This window comes from Mustelus asterias, chromosome 14 (assembly GCF_964213995.1).
Source record: "Mustelus asterias chromosome 14, sMusAst1.hap1.1, whole genome shotgun sequence".
NCBI classification, from domain to species: Eukaryota; Metazoa; Chordata; class Chondrichthyes; order Carcharhiniformes; family Triakidae; genus Mustelus; species Mustelus asterias.
Window position 1 is genome coordinate 37,867,147 of NC_135814.1, and position 27,934 is coordinate 37,895,080.

The 27,934-nt window shown below is 43.1% G+C and overlaps 1 protein-coding gene across 1 annotated transcript; it reads right to left on the reverse strand.

Annotated features, from left to right (window-relative positions):
- Positions 1-27,512, reverse strand: LOC144503594 (glycerol-3-phosphate dehydrogenase [NAD(+)], cytoplasmic-like). Its single transcript, XM_078228184.1, has 8 exons — positions 27,330-27,512; positions 21,844-22,021; positions 13,878-14,018; positions 11,773-11,911; positions 10,284-10,396; positions 1,913-2,146; positions 1,263-1,369; positions 1-863 (listed from the first exon to the last, which is right to left on the reverse strand). Exons 1-8 carry the CDS (start codon positions 27,371-27,373, stop codon positions 767-769), a joined length of 1,053 nt encoding a protein of 350 aa, XP_078084310.1. The 5' UTR covers positions 27,374-27,512; the 3' UTR covers positions 1-766.
- Positions 27,513-27,934: the final 422 nt, after the last annotated feature.

The window sequence follows — 27,934 nt, forward strand, 5'->3', positions numbered from 1 at the left end:
TATCCTCCATTGTTAATACTGCCTCACACCTATCTAACCACAAACATTTTTGTACTAATAACTGAACTGCTTTATTTTTAAAAGTTAAGGTGTTGACCTGTGCACACAAGTCGCTGTAAAAACTTACTGTGATTACAATATTTATTTAAAGATTCCAGTGCTTCTTTTGTGTGAAGTCAAGCATGACAATGAGTAAGTTATATTCTCGAAAACAATTACACTAAAGTATCTCCTCGAGCGTAACAATTCAAATGTCTTCAATGTAAACATTAGCTAGAATCAGTCCATTTTATTGAACCAAGGATTACCATGTGCAGTCAATTCTCCGAACCCTGAAATCTTCAGTTAGAGTCAACACCTATTGACTGAAACAGAACTGGATGACCAATGTTTGCTGCATGATCTAAGGCCAGCATTTATTAGTGTAATAATTAAGGCTAACAGATGAAACATGCTGAAAAATTACATTGACGAAAGTAGGGAATGATTGAAGATGTTGTTGAAAGATTAGTAAGCATTCCAGAGATCCCAACATGTTTTCTTAAGTACATATAAAAGCTACATTTCCCTGGTTAAAATGGAGAATTATTGTGGGATTTGGAAATTAATTTTCATTACGTTTCACAAAAAAAGAATTAAAAGATCAGCTTATCAAAATGACATTTAGAATAAGGCTAATAATCTGTTGCTGTACTTATTCTTTATCTGCAAGAAAAAAAGGGGAAAGGTTGTGATTATAACATGCATATGCAGGAGTTGGCTCAAGTTACATATGTTCTGGGTGGTCCTGAAGGCATATGATGAAGTCTCTGACCGGCCTTTTCTCATAGCAGATTTGATAAACTGCAACAAAGAGTGGAAATCTGTAAAAAAAAAATTTAGTCTGAAACATTTTGATATGGAATGGGTATCTTATCCTCAAACTTGAAGTCGGAAGTGGAGGCCATGCACTTTTCCAAAAATACACATGCACATTAGAGCTAATCATAAATTCTCATATTTTACTGTCGAATGGATACTGTAGCGTAGTGGTTTTATTACTGAACTAATAATCCAATCAGTTTTTAGTCACCAGTCCCAATATTTCCTGATGTGACATGGTATCAAATTTTGTTCAATAACATTTCTATGAAGCACTCTGCGACATGTATTACATTGAAAGCATTATATAAATGCAGTTTTTATATTATTCAATCCATGATGCACATTCATTACAATTACAGGTAAATAACCCAATTTATTCACTCGTAAAAAGTACTTACTTGTCCAGCATATTCTTCTGTTTAAGTAGTCTGTAAACTTCAGCAGAAGTCTGAGGACCTTGCAACTTCTGCCCATTCAGCATGTCTTTTTCCAATTCCTCAATGGACTGGATAAAATACAGGTGAAACACTATGAAAATCTAAGGTACTGTTATATGACCTGTAACCGATTATTCAGCAAGTCATAATCCGTGTCACATATATAGTGCAACAACGGTGATGCTATCTTGATGAAACATTACCAAAAATAAGAATGACATGTATCACATTATCTAATCCAAAATACAGCCTAAAGTCAGTCTCCTTCTCGCAACAAACACAGAAAGAATTGTTCTTCAATTCACTCAACTCCCTTATTTTTCTACAGTTTAGGATTGAACATTGAATTCCAACCTCTTTGATTATATTTCATGGGACATATGTTGTACTTGCCTTGCAAAACAATAAATGCTTGACCTCCAAGGATTGTGTTATATTTAGGATGGTGTGTGTATTACTGCTCTGTCTGTGAAATGGTGTGTTTTACCTTTCCACTCATTAGCATACACACTTTATCATGAAAAGCAAACATTAAAATGAGCTTTATTTCTTCAGTGTCACTAACTCTTAAAAGAAAAGAAAAGTCATAACTCAGTTAAAAAAACCCTCACTTTTCCACATCTCACAAATGCTTCTGCTACTTTTCTGTTGCGCCCTCCATAGCAAGTTGTGACAAGATCAGCAACTCCACAGCTCTCCAGGAAGGTGGCTGATGTAACTGGTCCTTTACAGTACAATTTGGCAAAAGATAACATTTCCATCAACCCCAAGCGGATAACGGCAGCTTTCGTATTGTCACCATAATCAAGTCCATCACAGAATCCAGCACCAACAGCCACAATGTTCTAGGAAATAAAACAGTTGATAAGATTGAGGTTAACATACAAATTAAGCATTGGAAAATTGTAGTTCAGGCTGAATATTTCAGATGGGATCAACTATGTATGAAGCAACATAAATCAAGTCTGAAATATGCATTTTAGTAAGGCTTTAAAAAGACTTCCGATTAAGCTGACCTCTTCTGTTTCTCTTGTTAATAAGTTTTGAATATTTTAGGAAGACCCAGGATTTTTGACCAGAAGTCATCAGATTTGATCAACAATATCAAATCGAAGTTCATGGGTAAAGAACGTTTTAAAGTTTTTAAAGTTTATTTATTAGTCACAAGTAAGGCTTACATTAACACTGCAATGAAGTTACTGCGAAATTCCCCTAGTCGCCACAGTCCGGCAGCTGTTCGGGTCAATGCCCAGCACGTCTTTCAGAATGTGGGAGGAAACCGGAGCACCCGGGGGAAACCCACGCAGACACGGGGAGAACATGCAAACTCCACACAGACAGTGACCCAAGCTGGGAATCAAACCCGAGTCCCTGGCGCTGTGAAGCAGCAGTGCTAACCACTGCTGTTTATTTTGCATACCACCCATTAATGTGTATAAAGCATAAATAAAAAGAAAACACTTTTATTGGCACTTCAACAATTAAAGTGTTTTCTTTTTATTTATGCTTTATGCACATATAAGGGTGGCGTGCAAAATAGATAGTAGCACAATTGTCAAGGGATACATCAGAAGTTGTATTTGAAAAGAGAGAGCTGTAGGCCAATGGGACAAAAAGGCGCAATTACCCAATTATTTGTTGATCATAGAATCCCTACAGTGCAGAAGGAGGCCATTTGGCCCATCGAGTCTGCACCGACTCTCTGACAGAGTATCTTACCCAGGTCCTTTCTCCCACCCTATCCCCATAACCCCCACACATTTTACCATGGTCAATCAACCTAACCTGCACATCTCTGAACTGGGGAAGGAAAACGGAGCACCCGGAGGAAACCCCTGCAGGCATGGGGAGAACATGCAAACTCCACACAGACAGTCACCCAAGGCTGGAATTGAACCCGAGTTCCAGGTGCTGTGAGGCAGCAGTGCTAACCACTGTGTGGCCGTGTCACATGTGGGATTTTATTCAAGATAGAAACTGAATTTGCCAAGTATAAAATTCCATTATTTTCATTGCCCATTTTATCGAAAAACAAAAATAATCAGTTTCATTTAATGTTTGTCAGCAATAACTTTCGTTGGTGACAGAACAGCACATGCAATGAGTATAGGCCAAAATAAGGTATTAGTTTAATGCGTACTTTGGACTGACTTTGAACTATTTATCCAATTGGATTTTCTGCCATTCAGGCAATGCATTCCGATTATAACAAATCACAGTTCCTCGTGTTGCCTCTTGTTTTTTTTTCACCAATTATCTTAAATTTATCCCATTAGTTCCCTAACCTTTTGCCACTGGCAATCAGTTCTCATCAAAATCCTTCAAGGTTTTGAAAAATCTCTTTGTCAAAGCTCATCTTCAGCCTTCTCTGCTCTAAGGAGAACAATTCTCGTTTCTCTAGTTCTTTCCATGTTAGTGAAGACTTTCATCCCTGGTGCCATTCTAGTAAACCTTCTCTCCGCCCACTCTTTGGCCTTGATATCCTCCCTAAAGTGTGAAGCCCAGATTTGAACACCATAGTCTAACTGGGGCCTAACCCATGCTTTACTCAGGATCAGCATAACTTCTTTTCTTTTGTGCTCCACATATCTATTTATACCTTCTCAACTTGTCCTGCTATCTTCAAAAGTTTTTGTGGTGCATCCTCCCAGGTGTCTCTGTTCCTGTCTTCCTTTATAATTGTGCTATTTAGTTTATTTTCACACTCCTGATAACTGGGGACAAAGTAGAAAGGGTCGAGAGCTTCGAATTTTTAGATGTCCAGATCACCAATGACCTGTCCTGGTCCCCCCATGCTGACACTATAGTTAAGAAAGCCCACCAACATCTCTACTTTCTCAGAAGACTAAGGAAATTTGGCATGTCAGCTTACAATTCTCACCAACTTTTACAGATGCACCATAGAAGGCATTCTTTCTGGTTGTATCACAGCTCCTGCTCTGCCCAAGACCGCAAGGAACTACAAAAGGTCGTGAATGTAGCCCAATCCCTCACGCAAACCAGCCTCCCATCCATTGACTCTGTCTACACTTCCCGCTGCCTCGGCAAAGCAGCCAGCATAATTAAGGACCCCAGGCACCCCGGACATTCTCTCTTCCACCTTCTTCCGTCGGGAAAAAGATACAAACGTTTGAGGTCTCGTGCCAACTGACTCAAGAACAGCTTCAAAATCCTCATTAGTATCAAGCAGGGCCTGATAGAACTGGCAACGCCAGCTCCACAGAGATCAGGGTGCCATCTTTAAAGGTTGCCCCGATTTCTGATTAAAATAAACTCCCTCCTCTCCAACGGACATGAGGGACCTTCACAAAAGCATCAGGGTGACGCCCCCGCAACCTCACAGGCGTCAGAGGGACACCCCATCACACATGCATCATCAACCCTCCCCCCCCAACAATCATAGAAATAGAAATCAGAGAAACCCTACAGTGCAGAAGGAGGCCATTCGGCCCATCACGTCTGCACCGACAACAATCCCACTTAGGCCCTATCCCCGTAACCCCACATATTTACCCCGCCAATCCCTCTAACCTACGCATCCTGGGACACTAAGGGGCAATTTACCATGGCCAATGTACCGAACCCATACATCTTTGGACTCTGGGAGGAAACCGGAGTACCCGGAGGAAACCCACGCAGACATGGGGAGAACGTGCAAACTCCACACAGTGATCCAAGCTGGGAATCGTACCCAGGTCCCTGGAGCTGTGAAGCAGCAGTGCTAACCACTGTGCCACCCAATCACTCAGAAGGGACTCCCCAAAAGACATGCCCTGGGACTGCCACCCTGGCACAGGGTGGAACTGCCAGATGGGCACTGCCAACCTGTGCCCTGACACTGCCCAGGCATGTCCCTCTCTCCCGGGGGCTATACCTACCTTGGCGCCCCTGGCAGGCTCCCTTCAAATAATTTCTGTTTTTATACAGCTGTTGTAAACCTCGCCATAGTACAAATATTCAGTGAGGGTGGATCACATGGTTAGAAAGCTCTTTAATGATATTTAAGATTAGTAAGTTCCTAGACAGTTCTCTGCAGCCAAGAACTTGAGCCTAGAAGGCTGTGTTGTCTGCCTGTTGCTAGAGTTTGGGAAATCTGCTTGGAGTTGGAGAGGAACTTGTAATGCAGAGTCAACATGGTTTTGTGACAGGGAAATCATGTTTGATTAATTTATTAGAGTTCTTTGAGGAAGCAACAAGCAATCTGGATAACATTTTAGCTATAGATGTGGTGTACTTAGACTTACAAAATGCATTTGTTAAGATGCATCATCAAAGGTTAATATCATAATAAGAACTCGTGGTGTAAGGGGTAACATATAAATAGAGGATTGGTTTGCTAACTGAAAGCAGAAGGTCGGGATAAATAGATGAGGGTGGCACAATGGCACAGTGGTTAGCACTGCTGCCTCACAGCGCCAGGGTCCCAGGTTCAATTCTGGCCTCGGGTCACTGTCTGTGTGGAGTCTGCACATTCTCCCTGTGTCTGCGTGGGTTTCCTCCGGGTGTTCTGGTTTCCTCCCACGGTCCAAAGATGTGCGGGTTAGGTTGATTGGTCACACTAAATTGACCCTGGTGTCAAGGGGATTAGCAGGGTAAATGAGTGGGGTTGCAGGAATAGGGCTTGGGTGGGATTGTGGTCGATGGGCCGAATGACCTCCTTCTGTACTGTAGAGATTCTATGACTTTTAGGTTGGCAAGCTGTAACTAGTGGAGTGCCACAGGAATCTGGGGCAGCAATCTGGTGCTGGGGCATCAACTATTTACAATTGAAATCAATGACTTGGTGAAGGGAGTAAATGTTTGGCAGTTAAATTTGCTGAAGATACAAAAGAAGGAAAGTAAGTAGTTAAGAGGAAATAGAGTCTTCAAAGGAATATAGATAGGTTAATTAAGTGGGCAAAGATTTGGCAGATGGAATGTAATGTGGTAAAATGTGAACTTGTCCACTTTGGCAGTGTTTTATTTAAATAGAGAAACTGCGATGGCCTAAAATCTGGGAATTTCAAAAAGATTAGTATGCAGTGATCGAGAAGGCAAATGAAATGTTGGGGTTTATTGGAAGGGAAATCAAATATAAACATAGGGAAGTGTTTTGCTACAGTTTTCAGAGTCTTAGAGAGACAGCATCTAGAGTATTGCGCACAAGTTTTGTTTTTCTTATTTAAGAAAGGACAAAGTTGTATCGGAAGCAGTTCAGAGAAGGTTCACTCGACTGATTGCTGGGATGAAGAAATTATCCTCTGAGGAAAGGTTGGGCCTATACCCACTGGAATTTAGAAGAATGAGAGGTGATCTGACTGAAATCTATAAGATCCTGAGGAAACCTGACAGGGTGAATGCTATGAGGATGTTTCCTCTTGTGGGGGAGTCTAGAACTAGTGGACAGGGTGTCAAAATTTGTGCTCTCCCACTTAAATCTGAGATGAACAAAATGGTTTTCTCTTGGTGCATGGGAGCGGGGTGGGGGAGAGGGGCGGGGGGGGGGGGGGGGGGGTGGCAGACAGGAAAGTGAAGTTGAGGCCACAATCAGATCAGCCATGATCTTATTGAATGATGGAGCAGGCTCAAGGGGCTGAATGGCCCATTCCTGCTGCTGTTTTCTTGCAGTTTGCTGCATTTCCCAGTTTTGTGTCATGTCACCTGCAAACTTAAGAGATCATGTTCCATATATCCAAGTCCAGATCATTCATATGAAAAAAGAACAGTGGTGCCAATGCTGATGGACACCAGTGCATTCTCCTCCTGTCTGAAATCAAATCGTTCATTATTCTCTGCTTTCTCTCCCTTAATTAATTTCATACTTATGCAGTCATTCTGACTTCAATTTTGCCAACAAGTTGAGTATCCTTTATCTGAAACTCTTGGGGCCAATTCCATTTCGCTATTCAGATATCTTTGGATGTGCTGTAGTTACGGGGTTCAGAGTGTCAGTACGCTCTGCTGGGAGACCTTCTTGAATTGTTCTTCCGGGTTCACCTGCCTCATCAACATTGGTTCTTGTTTGTATTTTATTTTGTCGGCTCAAGTCGCAGAGTTCCCGCGCAACAAGTCACTGAGGTTCATGTTGGCTCTCGTTGGGGTCTGTTCAAAAAAACTTTGCTTTTTGGATGTGTTTGGTTTTTGAATGTATGGATAAAGGATTTCAACTGCAGTACTTTATCAAACACCTTTTGAGAGTCCATTTTCATAACATCGATTGCATTGCCCCTTATCCATTTCCTCAAAGAGTTCAATCATGTTTGTCAAAAATGATTTGCTTTTAAGTAATTTAACATAAGAACATAAGAAATAGGAGCAGGAGTAGGCCATCTAGCCCCTCGAGCCTGCCCCGCCATTCAATAAGATCATGGCTGATCTGACGTGGATCAGTACCACTTACCTGCCTGATCCCCATAACCCTTAATTCCCTTACCGATCAGGAATCCATCCATCCGCGCTTTAAACATATTCAGCGAGGTAGCCTCCACCACCTCAGTGGGCAGAGAATTCCAGAGATTCACCACCCTCTGGGAGAAGAAGTTCCTCCTCAACTCTGTCTTAAACCGACCCCCCTTTATTTTGAGGCTGTGTCCTCTAGTTTTAACTTCCTTACTAAGTGGAAAGAATCTCTCCGCCTCCACCCTATCCAGCCCCCGCATTATCTTATAAGTCTCCATAAGATCCCCCCTCATCCTTCTAAACTCCAACGAGTACAAACCCAATCTCCTCAGCCTCTCCTCATAATCCAAACCCCTCATCTCCGGTATCAACCTGGTGAACCTTCTCTGCACTCCCTCCAATGCCAATATATCCTTCCTCATATAAGGGGACCAATACTGCACACACTATTCCAGCTGCGGCCTCACCAATGCCCTGTACAGGTGCATCAAGACATCCCTGCTTTTATATTCTATCCCCCTCGCAATATAGGCCAACATCCCATTTGCCTTCTTGATCACCTGTTGTACCTGCAGACTGGGCTTTTGCGTCTCATGCACAAGGACCCCCAGGTCCCTTTGCACGGTAGCATGTTTTAATTTGTTTCCATTGAGATAGTAATCCCATTTGTTATTATTTCCTCCAAAGTGTATAACCTCGCATTTATCAACGTTATACTCCATTTGCCATATCCTCGCCCACTCACTCAGCCTGTCCAAATCTCTCTGCAAATCTTCTCCGTCCTCCACACGATTCACTTTTCCACTTATCTTTGTGTCGTCTGCAAACTTCGTTACCCTACACTCCGTCCCCTCCTCCAGATCATCTATATAAATGGTAAACAGTTGCGGCCCGAGTACCGATCCCTGCGGCACGCCACTAGTTACCTTCCTCCAACCGGAAAAACACCCATTTATTCCGACTCTTTGCTTCCTGTCGGATAGCCAGTCCCCAATCCACTTTAACACACAATTTGCTCTGGTTTTTCCTTATTAACCTATATTTTCCCGAGTGCCAAATAATTTTGTTGCATATTCATGTCTCTAAATGATGCTGTTAGCGTGTCTTCACACCCATTGGGTGGAATCTTACCACAAAATGGGAAAATGTCAGGATCTGACTGAAAACCAGTGTGTTTCTCTCCAGGAAAACAGGCCTGTTTTCTCTCCAGATCTTACCACACTCTGTCAAAAAAAAAACAAGGGGGACATGTTTCATGCCGTCATGTTGAGGTGCGGGGACGAAACGGCAGCAAAGCCAGCAGCACTGAAATCAGGGCGCCATTTTTAAAGGACACCCAATCAGAGGAAAACAAAATAGCCTTCCCCCATTCCACCACAGGGGTCTCAGGGGCTCCCTGCCCACCCTGCGATCAATGCTGGCATCTCCCCTTCCCCCCCACACGATTAATGCCAGCAATACCCTCTCTCTCAGACCCCCTCTCCTTCCATACAGTATTCACAGCATCAGACTCCTACATCCACTGTCCCCCCACCACCACAAATAAATGAGCCCCACCCCATGAGGCGCCCACTGGAGCCTGCCTCTGGCACAGGTCAGCATTGCCAGATTGGCCCAATCTAGCAGTGCCAACCTGTATCGGGGGCAATGCTGAGACACTGCCTGACCATGTCCCACTCCCCCAGGGATTATACTCATCTTTACGCCCCGGGGTGGGGGGTAAGGTCCCCACAACAGGTTCACATCTGGGTCAACCCTGTTGTAAATCTCGCCTTGTAAACCTGACATCACGTCGGCGAGGTTTGAAAATACAGCGAGTGAGGAATCATGTGGCGAAGGAGGTGTTTAATTGTACTGAAATATATGTGAATGTTTTGTAATCCAGCTCATGCTGATTACGTCGCTACTAAGCGGCGGCAAAAATCGGAGGTCACAATCTCGCTGGCGAGATTCGCGATCTCCGGGTTTTGCCGGATCTTCGGCCCCCGTTGCCTTTCCGCAGACGGAGAGTACGGCCTCAAGATCACCCCCATTCTGTTTCTTACCCTTTGGGGAATAGTGAGGGAAGTGGTGGAAGGATTTTCAGGCTGATTATCAGTCTGTTGAACTGTGCTGAATGCTCCATCCGTGGCCAACAAGTGCTGGCACTGGACTCAAACCTGGTGCTTCTGGTCAAGCAGTAGGGGTACTACCACTGCCTAGGGCGGGGGGGAGTGGACTTTGACAGGACTGAAAGATCCCACCGGTGGGAAGGGCCAGAAAATCCCGCCCACTGTCTTTGACTTCTGCCCTCACCCTTTATTTCACCTCATGTAGCTGGATTTCAAATTCTGCTGTACAGCTCTCCTGTGAAGCAACTTAGGATGTGCTATTGTATTAAAGATACCATGTTGTTATAAGGTATAAAAATTCAGGAAAATTATTCAAAAATGGGTTTCTCTAAAAGCAAGCAGAAGAAAATAAAGAAAATCCTGGTGTAAAATATTTCCTGGTGAATATTTTAAAACGTGAAAGCTCTCAAATCTGAAGGAAACCTGGTAAAATGCGGCCGTTTTATACATGTTTCCACTTTATCATTTAGATTAAAATTTGTCAGTAACTTACTTTCAATGCTCCACACAGTTCCACTGTGTCACTTTCTTCCACAACAGTTATTCTGAAATTTGGTGTCTGCATCAGGTTCTTAAAGAGTTCTCCATGAGTTTTATTTTTGGATCCTGGCAAATATAGACATAAAAAAGAATAACAGAAGTATCAGATCCATGCAGAAGTTGCTTACAAATTCTTCCAACGAATTTCTTCAGATGATCTTAGATTGCAAGGTGATTACACCACATCTAGGATGCTGCAACAGGCAGCTTAGTTTCCGTTTGACAGAATTCTTTGTATGCACTTTGATGTTTCAGGCAATGTAAATAATCTTATATGCAAGTGGTATGAATGGTGCACCCATTTGCACAGCAAATTGGAGGTTTTATAAATAAAACCAGGCAACCAGGTTATAACAAAGAACAAAGAAAATTACAGCATAGGAACAGCCCGTTCGGCCCTCCAAGTCTGCTCCGACCATGCTGCCTGACTGAACTAAAACCCCCTGCCCTTTATATCCCTCTATTCCCATCCTGTCTATGTATTTGGTATTCGGTTGTAATGGTATAACTTTACCATTACAACACCAATACAAAAACAAAGTACTGTGGGTGCTGGGAATTGAAATTAAAACAGGAAATGTTGGAAATATTCAGGTCAGACAGCATCTGCAGGGAGAAACGAGTTACAGTTGACGTCAGTTAGAAAGATAGGAATATAGTATGTTCTGAGTCAGTAGACGTGAGGGAGGGATAGATGTTTCTCTCTACAGAGTCTCCCAGACTTGCTGAGTATTTCTGGCACATTCTGTTTTTAAATATCTGCACCATTTTTGTCACCAAAAATGGCGAAAGAAAAGTCACGGTTGTATATAAATTAAAGAAACTGGCTGAGATTAATTAACTGATTACTGCTTGGTGTCTTTATGATTGGGAGAGACTGAAAGTGCGAATGCCACATTTTAATGGTGACTCAGAGGTGGAACTTTATGGCCCCTCCCTCCCTCTGGTTCTGCTGAAGTCAGTGGGCTTCTGAATGGCTCACCGCATTATCCAGCCCCGCTCCCGCCGCAATGTGGCTGTAAAATTTTGCCACGGGTTCAGTCACTCATTTTCCCTGTCAATTTTTGTAATGCAGCCAACAGCCAACCAATCTAATTGCTATTTCATGTACTCACACAAGAAAGTACCAATGATTCTGAAACCGTGCCATATTGATTTTACAACTGGGAACCCATTAGACCGAGTGACAGAAGGTAGCTGAGGCCAAAACTTTGTCTGATTCCAAGAAGAAATTAGATATAGGGATCAAGGGAAATGGGGGTAAGGGGGGGATCAGGATATTGAATTTGATGATCAGCCATGTTCAAAATGAATGACAGAGCAGGCTCAAAGGGCCGAATGGCCTACTCCTGCTTCTATTTTCTATATTTCTATGATGCAAGTAAACTAGAAGCTTAAAAAATCAGAAGAATGCCAGGAGCACACTGTGTCATATTTCTTACCAATTGTTGACTCACAGAATTTCTCATCTGCTACCTCATTAGCAATGTTGGCCCCCATCAGTACAGACATGTCAATGCCAAGTTTCTCATGAATTATGTGTGATATGAACTTAAGACCATCAGGACCTTCATCAACTCCCTAAAGAATTAAGCATAAAAATTACCTCTAGTACAGATAGCCCAACATTGTTAACTTATAGAAAGAGTCTTAAAGTCACACATAATATAAGAAATAGGAGCAGGTGTCAGCCACAGAGCTCCTTCAGCCTTCTATGCCATTCAATAAAAGCATAGCTGCTCTTCTACGTTATCCCCATTTTCCCACCCGATAACGATATCTCATGATTCCTTTGGTATCTGAAAATCAAGTCGATTGCTCTCAGTATTGAATGAAATTAACAACCATATAGCTCCCTGGGGTAGAAAATTCCAAAAATTCACTATCATTTGAGAAAAGAAATGTCTGCTTGTCAGACCTAAATGTTTGACCCCAAAACCTAAAAAACAAGTCATCAGAAGGCAAGGGTAGAAGAAATGCTGAGTCTTCCTATGGAACAATGTTGTGAGTGAATTTGAAAAGAATGAGTTTATGATGTTTCTCTCTGGAGCTCCAAAGGTTGCTTTTCTGTTTCCCTTCCACCGTGCCACCACCACTCCTCCTCCCCCGAAGAGTCCCTGTGCAACCTACCCCTCTTGGGCCACACTAACACCCAACTTTTATAGTCTAGTGTCTGCCTGCATCCAATCCCCTTCATGCAAATCAATTCCTATCCAACCCCTGCTATGTCTGCGTTCTGCTGCTCCATGTCAGGCTAGAGGCTTTCCAACCCCTATTCTTCCCTCTGCATTTCATCTCCCCATTTCCAACCCTACCAAGCCCCCTTCACCGTCATGTCTCTGTCAACTCCAACCCCCTTCTTCCCTGGTCATCATGCTGGTCTCTGTTTTGGATTAGCAGTCAAACTCCACACCCAATGCAGCCATGGAAAAAAACACCAGCACACACTCCTACCTGTGTGGGTTAACACTGGCATTGCTGAGGAACAGGAGCAGTGCTGTTACAGGTACCCTTTGAATGTTGCACTCAACTCAAAGTCACAGGTGAACTGAAGGTGGACAACTGCATGCCACTTATATCTGGTTGTGATTTAAACGGGTCTAATTTCTTACTGGCATGACATGGAATTGGGAGGTGGCATGTGACTCCACTGAGTTTGTTTTTAATGAGTATTCATGACATATTACGGCATTACATTCCCAATTTGGATTGGTGAGAAAGCTGACCCACCATGAAAGGCGCGAGGGGAAAATTCTGACTCGTTTTTGTGCCTATTGGGACCTCACTCCAAATTTACTGCTCCCGCTTTGCACAAAACCCACCATTGACCGGACCAGGAAATCCCACACCTAGTTTTTTTTTAAAACAAACTTAGAACTGGGACCCAAAGCAATTTTTTTTTTTTAGATAGTGCAAAGTCACAGTCTGATAAATAGAGTTCCGCCCATGTCACAATGAAAAATGACTAAGATTTGTTATCTCAGATAATCGTAAACAGCACATCGTCCAAAGGTAAAAGGTTCATAATTACATAGCACGTGGCAGTTTTGGTTAAACTGTCGGTGTCTTTAGTTTCTGCACGTACATCTGAGAAATAACTACTTCAGCAGTCACAATAGGAAGTAACTTATAAATAGTTTCTAAGGCGTACATCAAGGAAAAAAATGATTAAGACTGGCAAAATATGAAGTGTGGCAGCACTGTATAATAACGCAAAAGAATAGTATTAAATAAAGTACATGATTCAAATCATTTTCAGTTTCTTAAAAATGCTACAATAATAGATCCTTGTTGTTAACATTCAGATAATAAGCCAGATGTTAAGAAACCATGAAATAATGCCCTTGCTATAAACACTAACTGTATCACTCCACATTTCCACAGCCATGAAGAAAGAAACAGATGTTGCGGACAGAAAGTACAAAGACAACGTGGTCTAAATTACAGCTGAAAAAGAGTAATGCAGGAAAAATATAATTCAGCAACAGAATAAAAATCCCAGATCGGGAACCCCTGTCTTTCGCATGACTGAACTCTCAATCTTTACCTTTATCAGTGAGATTCCAATTGCATTCGCCTTCACATGACTTTTCATTTTATCACAAAGGGGTCCAATAAACTGATGGGGTACAACAAAGACAAACAGATCTGCCCCATTGGCTGCTTCAGTGATGTCTGGCACAGCACGCTGTAAAATAGGAAATGATTTGCAAACTGAATGCCAAAAACGATTCAACAAGCTGAAGTTATTTATGTTGTTGGACTGTGCCTAAAGGAATTTATGAAGTGTAGATATGAACCTGTGAGTAAACCCGTCAATCCAGCTAACATCCAATATGGTGGAAGACATACTGCATGGATTCTGGCTTGCAGTTAGTTAAAAGAATTAAAAGCAAAATACTCTGGACGCTGGAATCTGAAACAAAATGCAAGAAAATAACAGCAAGTCTGACAGCATCTGTGGAGAAGGAATAGAGCTAATGGGTGGGATTTTACGGCCTCACTTGTCACGAAACCATAAAATCCCGCCAAGGTCAACGGATCTTTCCATGGTCTGCCCTTCGCCAGCTCCAATTCCCAAGGCGGGCGGGACAGTAAAATCCCGGCCAACATTTCGAGTCTGGATCCTGACCTCGAAACGTGAGCTCTGTTCTCTCTCCACAGGTGCCGTCAGACCTGCTGAGATTTCCAGCATTTCTGCTTTTGAGTTGCAGTCTAATTAAATAGACTGTATCAGCCTGGCAAAATTCAAGAATAACAATATAATTTCACAAGATATTGGAACAGCACAGATATCAGAAAGTCTGAGTCCTTCATACAATGTATCTCTGCAAAGCAAAGACAGGCAAAAGAACCTCTAACATTTACAGCGTAATCGCTATTTGATCCATTGTGTGTGCCAGCTGTTTTCTACATCAATCTAAAACTAATCCCACTCTGCTGTGCTCCCTGCCCTGAACGTTGTATTTTCACCTGCTCCAAATATTTATCCACTTGTCCCTAAAAATCCCTCAACCTCAGCAAAATATTTCCTTCTCCAAGCCCCTGCATTTCTTCTAACCATTCTCCTTCTTTCTTAGTGATAATTTTAAATTGGTAATCTTTTACGGGCAGCACGGTGGCACAGTGGGTTAGCACTGCTGCCTAACAGCACCAGGGACCCGAGTTCAATTCCTGGCTTGGGCCACCGTCTGTGTGGAGTCTGCACGTTCTCCCCGTGTCTGTGTGGGTTTCCTCCGGGGGCTCCGGTTTCCTCCCACAGTCCGAAAGACGTGCTGATTAGGTGCATTGGCCATGCTAAATTCTCCCTCAGTGTCCAGAGTGTGGCGACTAGGGAATTTTCACAGTAACTTCATTGCAGTGTTAATGTAAGCCTTCATGTGACACTAATAAATAAATAAACTAAACTAATCCCTCACCCAGAAGAAATAATAATTTCCAATTTATTGCCAAAACCAGCAATATTAAAAAAACATCTATTAAATTTCCTCGTAACTTTCTTTCAACTAGTGGAAAGAAATGCAGTATCTCATTGCCTCCTCATAGCTACAGTTTTGCACCCTGGTATAATCCTACACACCATCTACACAGCAGCCACTCAGTGATTTTAATGTTTTAATAGTTTGGTGCCTAAAGCCCTAACTGTCACATTTGAAACCAAGTGCATTTAGGTTTTAAACTAAAGGGGTGATTCTAACTATTTCATAAACAATATTTAGTATAAATTTATCATGCCTTCCTAACTCATATATTCTGTGTTGCTGGTTTAGAAACTCTTAAATGTTATTGACTTATTTTATGACTTAATCTATCAACATTCACACTTATTTGGGGATCATGCATTTGAACTTTGGGTCTCTCGATCATCCATATCCTTCAGTGTCGGTCCGTTAAGTATACAACTTCATTTCCTGCCTGTCACTTGAATATAACAGCCGTTTCTTTTCCACAAAAGTGGTTATTGGTACATGTTTTTTTAACGGCCAGAAAAAAAAGGGTTTATCAGGTATCACAGAAATGTTTAAAACAAAGAGCGGAATTTTCCCGTCCCACCCACCACAGCAATCGTAGCAGACGGGACACGGACCATGCAACGGTTTGTTGACCTGGAGCAGGACTTTCCGACCTTGGGGCGAGAGCGGCCGGAAAATCCCGCCCAATGAGTTACTGTGATTATGGAATGCATTGCCTGAAAGGATGGTGGAAACTGATTCCGCAGTAACTTCCAATGGGGAATGAGAGAAATACATAAAGGGGGGAAAAATAATGCAGGGCTAAGGGGGAAGTGCAAGGGAGTGAGAAAGAGCTGGAATAGAATGTGTTGTTCTGCGGAATTTGGGCAGAATTTTTCAGATAGTTGGGATTCCCAACCCACAGCTAAAATAGTCAGCGGGGAACAGGCATGACAGAGCTGCCAGCTGCCCCAAAGTCATTTGATGTTCTATAAAGGGTTAACTGGCTGGAAGCAGTGCTTCTACCTCTAGCTGGCAAGGAGGTCTTCCCCCGCAGAGAGCTACCGACCAGTCTGATTGGCTGGCAGTTCTCTAGTTGTATAAACATAGAAACTAGAAGCAGGAGTAGGCCATTCAGCCCTTCAAGCCTGCTCCACCATTTATTTTGATCATGGCTGATCATCGAATTCAATATCCTGATCCCCATATCCCTTGATCCCTTTAACCCCTAGAGCTATATCTAATTTCTTCTTGAAATCTGACGTTTTGGCCTCAACTACATTGTGTGGTAGTGAATTCCACACACTCACCACCCTCTGGATGAAGAAGTTCCTTCTCACCTCAGTTCTAAAAGGTTTACCCCTTATCCTCAAACTATGACCCCGGGTTCTGGACTCCCCAGCATTGGGTACATTCTTTCTGAGTCTATCCTGTCTAACCCTGTTAGAATTTTATAAGTTTCTATGAGATCCCCTCTCACTCTTCTAAACTCCAGTGAATATAATCCTAACCGACTTAGTCCCTCCTCATATGACAGACCTGCCATCCCAGGAATCAGCCTGGTCAATCTTTGCTGTACTCTCTTTATAGCAAGGGCATCCTTCCTCAGATAAGGACACCAAAACATCACACAATACTCCAGATATGGCCTCACCAACACCCTATACAATTGCAGCAAAACATCCCTATCCCTATACTCAAAACATCTCGCAATGAAGGCCAATGTACCATTTGCCTTCTTTACTGCCTGCTGTAACTGCGCACTTACTTTCAGCGACTGATGCACAAGGACTCCAAGGTCTCATTGAGTATTCACCTCTCAATTTACACCCATTCAAGTAAAAATCTGTCTTCCTATTATTGCTCCCAAAGTGGATAACCTCACATTTATCCACATTATACTGCATCTGCCATGCAGATGCCCACACACTCAACCTGTCCAAATCATGCTGAAGCATCTCTGCATCCTCCTCACAGTTCACTCTATCATTCAACTTTGTATCATCTGCAAATTTGGAGATAATACATTCAATTCCCTCTTCCAAATCATTAATATATAATGTGAACAGTTGGGGTCCTCGCACAGATCCCTGCAGAACCCCACTAGTCACTGACTGTCAATCAGAAAAAGACCCATCTATGCCAACTCTTTGCTTCCTATCTGCTAACTAGCCTTCTATCCATCTCAAAACATTACCTGCAATCCCATATGCTTTAACTTTGCATTGTAGTCTGTTATGTGAGACCTTGGTGAAAACCTTCTGAAAGTCTAAATAAATCATATCCACTGGTTTTCCTCGGTCAACTCTACTAGTTACATCCTCAAACAATTCCAAAAGATTCATCAAGCATGATTTCCCTTTCGTAAATCCATGCTGACTTTGTCTGATTATACCACTGCTTTCCAAATGCCAAGTTATGAAATCCTTGATAATAGACTCTTGCAACTTCCTCAGTACCGGTGTTCGGCTCACTGGTCTATAGTTCCCTGTTTTCTCTCTACCTTCCTTTTTGAATAGCGTGTTTACATTAGCTACCCTCCAATCTGTAGGAACTATTCCAGAGTCCAAAGAATTTTGGAAAATAACCACCATGGATCTACTGTTTCCAGGACCACTTCCTTAAGTACTCTGGGATGAAAATTATCAGGACCCGGAGATTTATCCCATCAATTTCCCCCAAAACCATTTCTCTACTAATGCTGATTTCCCTCAGCTCCTCACTAAAACATGTTTCTCTCAGCACTTCTGGTACATTATTCATGTCTTCCTTTTTGAAGATTGAAGCAAAGTAAAAACTTAATTTCTCAGCCATTTCTTTATTCCCCATTATGAATTCTCCCGTTTCTGACTGTAAGGGGCCTACATTTGTTTTTGTCAATCTTTTTCTCCTTACATATCTATAGAAACTTTTACAGTCAGTTTTTATGTTCTCTGCTAGCTTACTTTCATACTCTATTTTTCCCTTCTTAATCAATCCCTTGGTCCTCCTTTGCTGAATTTTAAACTGCTCCCAATCCTCAGGCGCATTGCTTTTTCTTGCCAATTTGTTTGCTTTTTCCTTGAATCTGATACTATCTCTAATTTCCCTTGTAAGCCATGGTTTGGCCACAATTCCCTTTCCACTCTTGCGCCAAACAGGAATAATTTGTTCTTTAAATGCTTGCCATTGCCTATCCACTGTCTTTCCTTTCAGTAATGTTTTCCAATCCATCATAGCCAATTCATGCCTCATACCATCATAGTCACCTTTATTTAGATTCAGGACCCTGTCTCAGAATCAACTACATCATTATCCATCTTGACAAAGAATTCTACCATATCATGGTCACTCATCCTCAAGGGTTCTCTCACAATTAGATTGCTAACTAATCATAAAATCATGGAATCATAGAATCTACGGCATGGTGACAGGCCCTTCGGCCCAAACTGGTCCATGCCGACCAAAATGCCCATCTAACCTAACCCCATTTACCTGCATTTGGCCCATGTTCCTCTCAACCTTTTCTATCCACGTATCTGTCCAAGTGCCTTTTAAATGTTGTCAATGTCCCTGCCTCAACCACTTCCTCCAGCAGCTTTGCTCACTACCCAGTCAAAGATGGCCTGTCCCCTTGTTGGTTCCTCAACATATTGCTCCAGAAAACCATTCCGTAAGCACTCCAGAAATTCCTCCTCTATTGTACTGTGACTAAATTGACTCTCTCAATCTATTTGCAGATTAAAGTCGCTCATAATCACAGATGTTTCTTTAACACATGCATCTTTGATTTCCTGTCTAATGCTTTTCCCAACATTACCACTGCAGTTTGGTGGTCTCTATACCACCCCTACCAATGCTTTTTTCCCCTTGTTGTTTCTTAACTCGACCCATACAGATTCCACATTACCTTTGCTAATATCTTTCCTCAATGTCATATCAATATCACTTTAATCAACAATGTAACTCCACCACCTTTTCCTTCACCCCCACGAAAGGACATTAGTCCCTATCCTGCCCAGGTGTAACACGTCCAGTTTGTACAGGTCCCACCTCCCCCAGAACCGGCCCCAATGTTCAAAGAATCTGAAACCCTCCCCCTCACACCATCTTTTCAGCCACGTATTCACCTTATGCATCCTGCTGTTTCTACTCTGACTAGCACGTGGCACATGTAGCAATCCTAGATCATTACCTTTGTGGTCCTACTTTTCAGCTTGGTTCCTAGCTCCTTATATTCTGCCTTTAGGACCTCATCCCTTTTTTTATCTATGTTGTTTGTACCAACGTGTACTATGACCACTGGCTGTTCGCCCTCCCCCTTCAGAATGACCTGCAGCCGCTCCGAAACATCCTTGACCCTAGCACCGGGGAGGCAACATACCATCCTGGAGTCTCGTTTGCGGCCACAGAAATGCCTATCTATTTCCCTTACAATTGAATCCCTTATAACTACTGCATTCCTCCCTTCTGCAGCAGAACCAACCATGGTGCAATGGATTTGGCTGTTGTTGTTTTCCCCTGAAAGGCCATTCCCCTCAACAGTATCCAAAATGCTATATCTGTTTTGCAGGGGAATAGCCACAGGAGATGCCTGCACTGCCTGCCTAGCTCTTTTGCTGTGCCGGTGGTCACCCATTCCTTTCCTGCCTATGGAGTCTGAGCCTGCAGTGTGCCCACCTCTCTACATGTGCTATCTACGATACTCTCTATCTCGTGGATGCTACACAGTGTCCCCAGTCGCCGCTCCAGCTCTGAAACGCAGGCTTCCAGGAGCTGCAACTGGAGACACTTCTTGCACACTGCTGGCCCTGGGCACTAGAAATGTTCCCAGCCTCCCACATGGAGCACAAAGAGCAGATTGCGGCTTGGAGCTCTGCTGTCATGTCTTACCCCTTTAAATTAAACTTTGGAAAGATGTTTTGTTTCAGATTATATCCAATTCCCTTGGGCCCTTCTTTCCTGCTCCTCAGTACTACTGAATATAACCTTTACAAACTATAACCACTCCTTGACACCAGTTCTTCCTCTACCCACTATACAGCCAGGGTGACTGCAGCGACTTCTCCCGAAATGCTCCTTGGTGAAGTCTCTCTGTCGTCTCTGCTGGATTCCAGCAGCAGCCAGGAAATGATGGCTACAGAACAACTCCATCTGACGAAGGAGCAGCAAGCTCCGAAAGCTTATGGTATTTGCTACCAAATAAACCTGTTGGACTTTAACCTGGTGTTGTGAGACTTCTTACTGTGCTTACCCCAGTCCAACGCCGGCATCTCCACATCATGACAGAACAACATGCCAGGGGCCCAGGATGCAGGCAAATCTGGGGATCTCGCAACAGGGCCAGGAGAAAAGGCCTTGCGTGTAGTGGGGGAGCCTCCCTGCTCAGGGCCTAGAGATTTCACCGGGTGGCAATCGACCCTCAAGTGGCCATTAATTGGTCACTTAAGGGCCTCAATTGCTGCCAGGTCAGGGGAGGGGGTTGGAACAACATAGCTGGAATCTCAAAATCTAACTCACACATCCAAAGTGCATTTTGTTTGTATTTAACATGACCCTACCTATTAAAAGGAAGTGGAAGATTTTGTAAGAAAGCCTATGCAGAACTGCAAGTAGACTCTGGTAAATTTTGAACTGGGGCAAAGTTGAGAAACTCCCATTTATGAGTCCATTTAACTCTGTGTCATGTGAGCAACTAAAACACACATTTCCCTTCCACCATTTCCTTAGCTTCTTATTCATAAGTAACAACCTTCACAATTTGTATGAATGTATTAACATTTTCTACAGAAAGCAACTTTGAAATTAAAATCACAAGTAACTTAGCACTACGGTGTAAACTTTTCTTAGAATGACATCAGAGGTTTTTCTGTTAATTAGAAACTGACAGTCAATTTACTTCACCTTAATGGTACTGTCTTACTTATGTTGTGTACTCTGCAATATAAATTATCTTTTGAATACCAAAGTTATAATGCCTGAGTTTTATTATGATCTTAATGCCTATCACAACTGCCACTGAAACGAAAACATTTGTTTTGTTATTTACAGATAGAATAGAAACCCTACAGTGCAGAAGGAGGCCATTCAGCCCATCGAGTCTGCACCCAGAAAAAACCCACGCAGACATGGAGAGAACGTGCAAACTCCACACAGACAGTGACCCAAGCCGGGAATCGAACCCGGGTCTCTGGAGCTGTGAGGCAGCAGTGCTAACCACTGTGCCACCCTGCAGCATACAGATATGTTGTATTCTTAGAGTCATAGAGGTCTGCAGCATGAAAACTGGCCCTTCGGCCCAACTTGTCCATGCCGCCCTTTCTTTTTTAAAACCCCTAAGCTAATCCCAATTGCCCGCATTTGGCCCATATCCCTCTATAGATTTAAAGAAAAGCTATTTTATATAAACACACCCTTCTTGAAGTTCAAAGATCCATTTTGTTAAAAAGTTAACATGAAGTCATTCAAGGAGTAACATTGCGAGTATATCAAGTTATCAGAGCGCCATAATATCACATAGATTACGAAATGTCAAGAGAAATGTTGCAATTTTTGTGCAGTGTTTCTTGAACTTTGACTTACCACGTTTTCTGGAAGCTTGTGACCTGGCAAGTACTTAACATTTTCATGGTCTGTGTTTATTATGTCTGTGAGTTTTCTACCATTTAATATTTCTTCATAAACCCACATTTTCACAATAGGGTCAAAATGGCTTGACTCTGCTACATTTTTGCCAATAATTATGGCAATAGCAGAACCCCTGGAAGAGATAAACAGAAGTCACTCGTAAATTGTGACAATGCTGTCAAAAAATATTTAAAGTTAAAGCTTATTTATTAGTCACAAGCAAGGCTTACATTAACACTGCAATACAATTACTGTGAAATTCCCCTAGTCAATACACTCCGGCGCTTGTTCGGGTCAATGCACCTAACCAGCACGTCTTTCAGAATGTGGGAGGAAACCGGAGCACCTGGAGGAAACCCATGCAGACAAAGTGCAAACTCCACACATATAGTGACCCAAGCCAGGAATCGAACCCAGGTCCCTGGCGCTGTGAGGCAGCAGTGCTAACCACTGTGCCACCATGCCACCCACATGTTTTCCAGACCAATCAAAATTAAACCTCCACAATCATCCCTGCATCACTAGATCGTATATTTTAACGCAGAGGGTAATGAGTTTATGTTATTAAAGATGATGCACCAGTATATCACAAATGTACAGGGGAGCCAGAAGCATGGAAAAAGGATGTACTATCTTTCCAATGGAAACTGGGTATGAAGGCTTTGTGACTATATATGCCATGTTTGTGAACCATACTCTTCACTCACCTGATGAAGGGGCAACGCTCCGAAAGCTCATGCTACGAAATAAACCTGTTGGACTTTAACCTGGTGTTGTGAGACTACTTACTGTGCCTACCCCAATCCAACGCCGGCAACTCCACATCCTGAAATCCACACAGTAAAGCCATCCACCCATCCACTGTCCTTGCCACCAATCCCTTCCCCATGGCCCTCATCCTGCCCCACTCATCTGCTTCCAAAGATCCAGCGATGATCCCTGGTGAAAGCCTGAGCATTACCAGCACTAGCCATTGCTCCAAGGGCTGCTGCCAATAATCAGCCGGCAGCTCACGGGAAAGGGATTTCTGCCCATTGATGAACTTGTTTGAATGGGGGACCTAATGCTGTCCAGGCCATTGCCTGATTTCACTTCAGTTGTATCAGACCACTCGTTCGAAAGGCGACATGATTTTCCCACTAGTTTTCCAACCGGCGATGCACCAGCAGTGACTTTCCCCAAGGATTAAGCTGCCTCAATCACATGGGTCTTTAATGGCACAGCTGAAGTCAACCAATTCTCACAATAGTGGCAGCAAGTTGCACTGAGAAACAGCAGAATACATGGAAAGAAAGAGAGGTCGGAATCTTCCAAGAATTTGGCAGAGTGTCAGTTCTGGTGAGAAAGCCAGTGTGGAACTGTTCAGCTAGTGTTCTCTCCGGATCCTGTGACTTTGACTGCCAAAAAAGGAGAGTGGGCATGGTTTGTGCCGTCACTCTGGCGAGGAACCGGCTCCACTGAGATCAGGCACCATTTTTAAAACACTGGGAAAAAAATAATGTCCCTCCCCCCTCCACCACAGAGGTATCGGTGGCCGCCCCCAGCACCACCCCCACACCATCCCCAGCATGGCCCCCTCCACCCTGCATCCCGATCATCCAGGCATCAGTCCCTTTTCCCCAATCAACTTTATCATTCCCATCGCTCGCATGTCCCTTCCACACCGCCACCGCAAATAAATGAGTCCCTGCAGGTGAGGTTTCCCCTAGGGCCCACCCTTGGCACAGGTTGGCACTGCCAGCTTGGCGAAATTCATGATTTCTGGGTTTTGCCAGATCTTGAGCCCCGCTGGCAAACTCGCGGATGGAGAGTGTGAGCTCAAAATCCCACCCATACTTTTAATCACCCAGGGAAAGCACTGTGAGGAATGAGCAGGTTTCTTCTGTTCAATTTGGAGTCGGTCATACTAAAGCAGAATGTGAACTTAATTTGTGCTTCGGTATCCATGGAGATCAGAGGAAAATTGCCAAAAAGTGCACTTATTACATGCTCGCTCTACAAATCGGTGATTAATACCAGTATGGTCATGTACAAGATTCATGTCTGATGTTGTAAGTATAGGATTGAAGAATTTGATTGTTATCAGAAGATGAGGGAGAAAGGAATTAAAGGAGTGGTTACAAAGTTAGACTGTGCTAAACAGATGGAAATATTTTGATTATTCTTTACTGCTTCAATGTGATTTGCAACATTCCCTGAAGAGTGACAATCAACCAGATGCTTCTCCCCATCAAATTCTGACTAAATTAGTCTACGCCTAGATTTTTTATCTCGGCAAATTTTTGCTGATAACAACAGGCTACAATTATGCCAGGCAAAATGTTACATTTTTCTGAGGCCCTCTTAACCGGTCCGGTAATGAATGCAAGGGTCCATTTAAGACCCTTATTGTTCTTTCATTTGCCATTCCTGTGGACATATGTCTCGTTGTAGCACTTCTCTGTTGTTTTTCTCAGTGGAGTCATTATTTATGACAACCGGCACTCTGCCTTGTTACTCACAAGATACCTAGTCGCAGGGTTTTCTTCCCCAAAGAGTTCAGGGCCTTGTGACATTGGTCTAGATTTTAGGCTGGGGCTACTTCTGTGCAGGAGGTTGGAATATGAGGCGGGTGGTGGTCGAGGGAGGCTGCTGTGATCTTGGGAAACCCAGGAGAACAAGGTTTCCTGTATATCTGCACAACATAACTACCCGATTAACAGAGTTTGGAGGCCTCTCTGACTGAAAGCCTGCATCAAAGGGCTGAAACCTAAAAGAGCAAATGAATTGGGGGATTGAGAGAGATTGAGGGGTTGAGGGGATGGATTGGGAGGGGTCCTAATACAAGTGGGGAGGGGGTGCTTCAAGGATTCTGTTCATGGGGGTAAGATCAGTCTGACGGTTTCCTGGGTGGCTCCTCATCATCAAAAGCAGTGTCACAAAAGCATTTACTTGATGGATTCAGCTTCTGCATCTCCTTTTGTTGTTGAGTTTCCTGAAATCTAGGAAACCCAGCTGCCTGTGATTAGAAATAGAATGGCAGTTCAAAGAAGGCACACAGTCTTAATCGTACCATCCTGATCCCTGTAACTGTTTGGCCACTTGCCCCTCAGCCTGCCTCTGTTAAAACTGAAATTGGGCAGGTTCGAGACGGTTCAGCTCCTGTTCCAGATATATTTTTGTATTTTGTTTTGGGGAGTTAATATTGAGCTCATTATCTGTGCAGATTGTATTTGTTGCACCATGTATTTTTCTTTTCTCTGGAAATAAATCATCCACTCCAAAGAAAAAAGAAGGGACTCTTGAGAACAGGAGGCAGAAGGAGAAGGATTTTAAGGAGTGGGCAGGTTGCAATTTGGACTTCTGAACTCCTAATATTTATCCAACAAGAGAGGAATGGGAGGGCAAAGAGCATAGGGAGGGCTGGAAATATTGCAATAACTTACTGCTAATATTGCATTGACATGGAGAGTTCTGAACACATTCTTTTCATAGAATCTGGTTGACTGGTAACGCTTTCTCTTGTGGAATTGGAGATTTAACAATTCCAAGCTCATAAAGAATATGAATACCTTCTATTGCAAGCTGTTCCTTGGGAAAGCCAGCAATCCCATAACACTGGATGGCCCTATATTATTCATGCTTCCATGTATGGATCCCCCAGGACTGTGGAATCTCATGTAAGTCACCTGCCAAATATCCTCTGCATTATTACACAGATATCCCTTGAATGTCTGAACTGACTCAGAGCCGCAAAGGTTGAGCTTGATTTTAATCTTCACCACAGCTCCTTCATTGCCTCATGGAGAAGTGCACCCCCTGGGCAAAAATGTTTCTCCTCACATCCCCACCCCCCAACCTCCTACCGCCCCCCCCCCCCCCCCCCCCACCGCCCACCCCCGGACCTATGCCCCCTTGTGACCAACCCCCCAACTAAGGGGAATAGCTGCTCCTTATTCATTCTGTCCATGTCTCTCAATACCGTGAGCAGAACTCCTGGAAATTCATGGCACCCGCACCACTGTCCCTCATCTAAATATATGTAGCCAAGTGCATGAGGACATGGTCATAGAAGATCATAGAAACCTTACAGTACAGAAAGAGGCCATTCAGCCCATCGAGTCTGCACCGACCACAATCCCACCCAGGCCCTACCCCCTATATCCCCACATATTTTACCCGCTAATCCACGCATCCCAGGACACTAAGGGACAATTTTAGCATGGCCAATCAACCTAACCCGCACATCTTTGGACTAACCTAACCTAACCCGCACATCATGGTGATCAAGTAATAATCATCAATCTCAGCAGTTTTGTTTTGGGCAGAAGCAACTTTTGAAGAAGAAAAAATTGCACTTTAATTAACATCTTTCACAATCACTGAACGTCCCAAGGTGTTTTACAGCCAGTGACACACTTCTGTGGTGTAGTCACTGTTGCAATGTAGGAAACTAATTTTTCGATTCAGAAAATATAACTGCCCCTACTTTAAGACTTGCACTGGGTTAAAAACGTGGAAATTTGGGACCAATAACTTTCTGAAGCAACTGATGTTATAATATAAATAATGCTGTTAGAGAGTACAATCATGAAATGATTACAGCACAGAGGAAGGCCATTCGGCCCTTTGTCCGTGCCAGCTCTCTACAATGGCAACTCAGCTAGTCATATTACCATATAACCCTGCCTTTTCCCATTTCTTCAGAAAGTCACAACTGAATCTGGCACCACCACATTCTCTGGCAATGCATTCCAGATTCCAATCATCCTCTGCGTAAAACAAAAAGCTTTTCTTTGTCAAACAAAAACAGAAAATGCTGAAAAATCTCAGCTGGTCTGACAGCTTCTCTGTGGAGAGAGAACAGAGCCAACGTTTAGAGTCAGGATGACCCTTGGTCAGAGCTCTTCCTCATGACACCTTTGGTTCTTTCTGCCACTGGCCTTAAATTGGTGTCCTCTACTTCCACATCATCCCCACCCTTCTGCCAGATGAAAACAGTTTCTTCCCATTTATCGTGTCCAGACTCCTTAACAACACCGGGATAGTTTTTCAAACATACTGATGCATTAAAAGAATAAACATGCCCGTTTGCGAATCGAGGCACAATGTCAGGAAATGGGGTGGGGTTACAATTTAATGACTGGATCTTCACTAATGAATGTCAGTCACAGGAAAACGATTCGTGTTCCAGTATCATGTTGCTGTCACCAGCTACTGGACAAACTCTTATTTCTTTTCTTGATGTTCTCGGTTGAAGCCTATTGAAGTTCCTGGCAGGGTTTGGAGACATTCGTGTCCCAAGCTGCTCTCCATGTAGCTATTCGGGGTAGTAATGGACTTACCTTCTACCATTAGCACTCACCAGATCCATGAGCAAAAGAACCCAGGATCCTCCCATTTAGACGATACAACACTAGCCACATTGCAAAAGAAACGCATTTAAACAGTGCCCAACATACCAGTTGCCGGATCCAACGATGCAGATCTTCTTGCAACCAGACATGTTATGGTGTTGTTGTAACTGACAAGTTAGGAATAGTTGAGTGCCAACGTGGGCTTTTAAAGTGCTGTTAGCTCTGCACGGCGAGGTTCAAGTCAGTTGGAGCTGGTGTAACTTCCTTGCTACCTTTCCCGTAGTCAGTGATTGGCTTGCAGCTCTGTCCATCATACAATCATATGTACATTGCACTGCTATTACTGTCCAGAAGAGGAGACATTTCCCAATCAAGCCCGACTTCCACCTAACACCACTCCTCAGAGTTTTCTCCGATATGAAACATTTCCAACATTTGGGTTTATTTCAGCGCGGATGTATTGAATGTAAATATAACAAGTCAAATTATTTTCTGTTTTTTTTTCAGTGGAGTGAAGTATTAAATTCAATTGTACAGTAACAGTGTAATCATTGAAGGCTTCATGAACATACCCAGCATATATATATATTGTCACTTTTGTTTTCGGACCCACAATGAAAATGAATTCAAAAATAAACACAGAAAATTATCCTCTGAAAGGGACAAGTCGCTTTAGATTTCCATTTTTTGATCTAACGTGGGACCAAACG

Coding starts and splice junctions, on each gene's coding strand:
- LOC144503594 (XM_078228184.1), bottom strand. CDS start 27,373: ATGTCTGGTTGCAAGAAGATCTGCATCGTTGGATCCGGCAACTG. Junction 22,022..27,329: donor ATCGTTGGATCCGGCAACTG/GTATGTTGGGCA, acceptor TATCTCTTCCAG/GGGTTCTGCTATTGCCATAA. Junction 14,019..21,843: donor ACAAGCTTCCAGAAAACGTG/GTAAGTCAAAGT, acceptor CCTATTTTACAG/CGTGCTGTGCCAGACATCAC.